General features: G+C 38.3%; 1 protein-coding gene across 1 annotated transcript in view; it reads right to left on the bottom strand.

The window, feature by feature from the left end:
- Ddx52 (DExD-box helicase 52) overlaps positions 1–5,102 on the bottom strand; it is a 23,059-nt gene that overhangs the window by 10,121 nt on the left and 7,836 nt on the right. The window contains exons 6-9 of the mRNA XM_004643060.2: positions 4,543–4,561; positions 3,995–4,067; positions 3,312–3,515; positions 1,340–1,430 (exon numbers count right to left, since the gene is read on the bottom strand). Of these exons, the coding sequence (XP_004643117.2) occupies positions 1,340–1,430; positions 3,312–3,515; positions 3,995–4,067; positions 4,543–4,561 (387 nt within the window). The remainder of the gene's footprint in view (positions 1–1,339; positions 1,431–3,311; positions 3,516–3,994; positions 4,068–4,542; positions 4,562–5,102) is intronic.

Below are 5,102 nucleotides of genomic sequence, written 5' to 3'. Positions count from 1 at the left end.
GAGTGTGTGTGGTGTGTGTCTGTGGCCAGCTCAGCCCACCAGGGGGCGGGACTGGCTGGCATGTGGTGCTGGGGGTTTGAACCGCGGTCCCTGATGCTTTGCCAAGCTTGTTCTAAGTAGGTGCTTTAGACCACTGAGCCATCTCTCCAGCCCCTGGAACAATTCTAGGAGGTATAGATTATTCCACAGACAAATGAAGAAAGTGAAACTGACAGGAGGTTAGAATGGTCTAAAAATTCAATCCAATCCTCTGGCTCTGAAGCATGTGCTCAACCTCTAAGTACACCACATCTGTAGTCACCAGGTATGTGGGAACATGTTCTCTTCTACCTTGGATATTACATCCCTAACACTGTCATCCTCATTTACTTCTTCCTCATCTCTGCACATCCTTATTTAACAGCCTGCTATTTTCATTACTTTCAGTCTTTCTCCTTACCACTTTACATATTGTTTCTCAACTATATTTCTTAAGAATTATGTGGTCATTTTCTTCAAAGCTAGTCTAGTGGTCTCTTTCAACCTGACCCTAACTTTCCTGTCCAAACTGATTTTTAATTCCCTACCTTTAACTGTTTGTCTTGCACAAATAACTTCATTCATCTCCAAACACGTAGTGTTCATTCCCACCTCTTGAAACTTTCTTTATTCAGGCTGTTTTTTCAGGCTCTAATACTCTCCCTCTTTACTTTTTACCATACAAACCCTTCAAAGCTCAGATCAGTAGCATTCTGCTGTTTTCCTGCATTAATTAAGCCCACCCTAAAGGCCCCATCATGACTTGATGCTTTTAAAAGTGCTCTTTTAACGGCTAGGGAGATGGCTCAGTGGCATAAGCGCCTGTCTAGCAAGTGCAAGGTCCTGAGTTTGATGTCTGAAAACAACAACAGCAACAACAAAAAATGCTCTTTTAGACTTTCATGGCTCTTTAGCACAAACTGCATTACACAATACATTTATTTTATCCCCTAAATAAGGCTAAATGCCAGGGAGTAGGGTTTAGGATGTATTTCTTTTTTTACTCCCTACTCAATACATACTAAAGAATAAGAAAAAGAAAAGCCAATTCAGTGTCTTACACATTCTACACTGCTCCAGTTCAAACTAGCAGAGGGACGGGGGTAAGAAGGGTCTATACACACATGCAAGGTGGATCAAATATGGCTTTCAGGACATTTTCAGTAAATCTTCTGCTAACCCACTCAGAACCAGGAGCAGAGGACTCACTACTACTGCATTACAAAATATGATGCGCAATGATGATGACAGTGCAGAGCCTCCAACTACAACATAAGGAATGGTGAAGTTTACCAAACCCAAGAAGGTAGTCTAAATGTACCTTTTTAACAAGTTCTCTCATGGCCAGAAGTTTTCCAGTCTCAGACCCAACAAAGAGAAGTTCTTGTTCTACTGTCTCCACTGCAGAATTCCTGAGAAAATACACTGTATAGTTAATAAGAACCAATTTTTGCTTTTCCTGTGAACTCTACAATAAATATATACACAACTCCAACAGAATTAACTTTTCTATGGTCAACATAAGCACTTAATTATTTATACTTTAATTTGAAGACAGAATAGATGTTTTAAAACATTGTGTTCTAACAATAATGTGATATAGTCTGGATGTCATGTACGTGCCTGTAATCTCAGTACTCAGAAGGCTGAGGCAGGAGCATAACTGCAGGTTTGAGACCAACGTGGGCTACACAGAAAGTCCAAGGCCGGCCTGAACTAAATTGTGAAACCCTGTCTCAAAAAAAAAAAAAAGAAGTGATATAAAGGAAAATTTTTAAAAATAGAAAAATACAAGTATTAAATTGCTTATAATCCTACTATTTTAGGGTAAACTGATGATTTATTGTAGTCTAGTCATAAATTTTCATGTGACTAACTATTAACTTATAACATTTTTTGAATGTATAAAATTTTTAAAAAGTCAGATATGGTGGCGCATGCAGTAGTCCCAGCACTCAGGATGCCAAGATAGGAGGATCACCACAAGTTTGAGGCCAGTCTGCTCTAAAAGTGAGTTTAAGGACAGGGTGGATTACATAGAGATCTTACCTCAAAAACAACAACAACAAAACCCCACAAAAAACTCCAAACTAAACCAAGCCAAACCAACAAACCATAAAAACCACAAAAGTGTTAAGATTACTGGATAAAATGATGAGAATATTTTAAATGTTATTACATATGAATACATTTTTTTCTTAATCATTATTGTGGATTTAGACTGACAAGTGAAGATAGAACTATATTAGGGCTTTATAATACCTTACAAGATGCTCCAAGCTATTATACTATGTAATACTTTCCTCATTCTAGTCTCTGCCTTAAATCATGTTTATGGTAGTTATTCTGCTTTCTTTATAGATACATAGATGTTTTGAGTTTAAAGTAGACAGGGTAAAAAATACCCTATCCATTTTGCTTCTTTTTTTGGCAAACATTTCTCAACCTTGTGTTACTGAGCTTGAGGGCTCCTGCTCAGATTCCTGAACAGCTGAGACTACCAGTGTATGCCATCATGCCCAATTTTGTTTTTCATTTATATGGCATTAGAAGCACTTTTTCATTTATCTATAGTCTTTTTGTGTATGTCTTTTTGAGACAGGGTTTTGCTATGCAGCTCAGGCTGGCCTGTCTTGAACTTACAATGATCCTCCTGCCTCAGCCTTTTGAGTAGGAATTACAGGCATGCACCACCACACCTGGCCACAGTCTTTATACTTACTATTTCATGACATTCTATCAGGTCACAATATCATAATTTCCTTTTTTTAACCAGTACATCTATCAAGCCTGAAATGCTCACCCTCAATTTGCTATGGGTTTTGTTTTTTTTTTTAATTTTTTTTAGTAGTGCTAGGGAATGGCCCCAAGGCACTCATACATGGGGTTATATGGAAGCTCTATCACTGAACTACATTCCAACTCCTACAAAATATTTTTTTAAAAGGCATTATAAATTAAGTGGCTAAGTAATATCACTTTTTACTAGTATCCTACTTATATAAATCATCAGAGAAACTGAATCCTGAGTAGTCACTGAGCACACATCATATTTTGTGAATGGGAAGTCAAATAAAAACATGAGGATGGGAACAGTAATAGGAAAACATAGAACTCTCTGTATGATTATAAAACAGAAACCCTTTAATCCATCTTGACTTTAAAAAAATGCAGTATTAGTAAAGCTATCTCCTGTGTGTTGGTCTCACTATAAACAAGCTATCTCCTTGAGCCTGAAACAGTCACTTATATTAAGAAAACAAACTAGTGGGACAAAGTGGAAAAACACTTACCTTGCACCAATGGATACACTGATGACATTGTCCAAGTTGAGCTTGCACCACTGTTCAACATCATATGCAAAAGTTGCACTGAACATAGCTCTTCTGACCTGGTGGGATGTGCAAGCCAGGAAAATGGAAGCCAGCTGGTCTCTAAATCCAGTTTTGCCATCTTCAAACAGTTTGTCTGATTCATCTACCACCAGCCACTCGACACTAAGAAATAACAAATAATTGTGGCTACTGCACTGCAAGATATAAAAACACTTAACTAAAATGTGTGGACACATGAAAAAGCAGCACCTGCCTGGCAAGCACAAAGTCCTGAGTTTGATTCCCAGTGCGCATGAGCACATGCACACACAAAAGATAGAAACGAGAAAAACATAACCAGTGTATGTATTAGCTTCAAAGATGGAGTTTCATTAGCAATAACAGAACTTTCCATGAATCTCATGAACCTCATTATCTTTACTGAAAGATATAAAAAGGTCTAGGGAATTATGTATTACCTGCTAATCAAAATGTTAACATTCTTCCAGACAGGATAGTTATTTTTCCTATGAGTTTAACGAAGCACCAACTTCACATGGCAGAGAGCAAGCTCCAAACGGCAATATTATAAGCAATTAAGAACAAAATATGATCAATTAAATGAAAAACACCCATGAAAGACGTTAAAATATTATTTATACCTTGTTAGGTCTATTCCTGGTGGATCTTGCTTTAATAAATAAATTAGTCGATTAGGAGTAGTCACAAGAATATCTGTAGGAAAAACAAATGGTAGAAAATGCAAAAGTAAGACATAACCCTTTTGAAGGAAGGAATTAAGCCTCCTGAATTTCAATCAATAATCTACAGTGGGAAAGGGAAAGTAGTTACTGACATAAAAGTTCTTCCTTACTTCCCCACTATAGCATGAAGTACTATATCCCTTCTCTCTTTTTATTATGTTGAGCAGCTTTCTCAACTCTTAAGAACACTATATTACTCAATAATTTGATTTGCAATTTTTTTTTGGTGAGGGATCCTTTCTTCAAGTATTTTTTACTCAGCTCAAGATAAAAGACATAAAATCAAATTCTCACTGGTTGTGCATGCCTGAAATCCCAGCTGTTTTGGAGGCACAGGCAAAGGGACTACAAGTAAAATGATCTGGGGATACAGCTCAGTGGTAGAGCTCTTGACTTGCCTCTTGCTTAGAATGTGCAAGGGCTCTGGGATTTGATTTCTTCGATACTGGAGGGGGGGTTATCTGGCTAGATAAGGGTAGAAGGAGGTAATCATTCTTATATGCCAGAGTAACTCCATGGCAGGACAAGAATCACTGGCATAAGTAGCACCAACCTCAGCACTGCTGATATTTTGGGTCAGAACACTCTTACTTACAGAGGGCTGTCTCAAGCATTGAAGGATATTTAACAGTTCCCCTGGCCTCTTCCCATTGTACTGCTATTGGCTCCCCTCCCTGGTTTCAACAGCTGGCAAAACTGCCAAATGTCACTATGATGGAGGGTAATGGGCAAAGTCATCTCACCACTGGTATATATTTATATAGCTACTGGGAGCAGTAGGGAGAGGATCTTGTTTAGCTTCTTTAAAAATAAAACTATGGGGGCTGGTGAGATGGCTCAGTGGTCTAAAGCACCTACTTAGAACAAGCTTAGCAAAGCACAGGGACCATGGTTCAATCCCCCAGCATCACATGCCAGCCAGCCCTGCCCCCTGGTGGGCTGAGCTGGCCACACACACACACACACACACACACACACACAAATAAATAAATTTAAAAAAATAAAA

This window comes from Octodon degus, unplaced genomic scaffold (assembly GCF_000260255.1).
Source record: "Octodon degus isolate 3935 unplaced genomic scaffold, OctDeg1.0 scaffold00164, whole genome shotgun sequence".
Taxonomy (NCBI): domain Eukaryota; kingdom Metazoa; phylum Chordata; class Mammalia; order Rodentia; family Octodontidae; genus Octodon; species Octodon degus.
The sequence above is the reverse complement of the archived record's forward strand: the minus strand, read 5'-3'. Positions and strand labels throughout refer to the sequence as shown.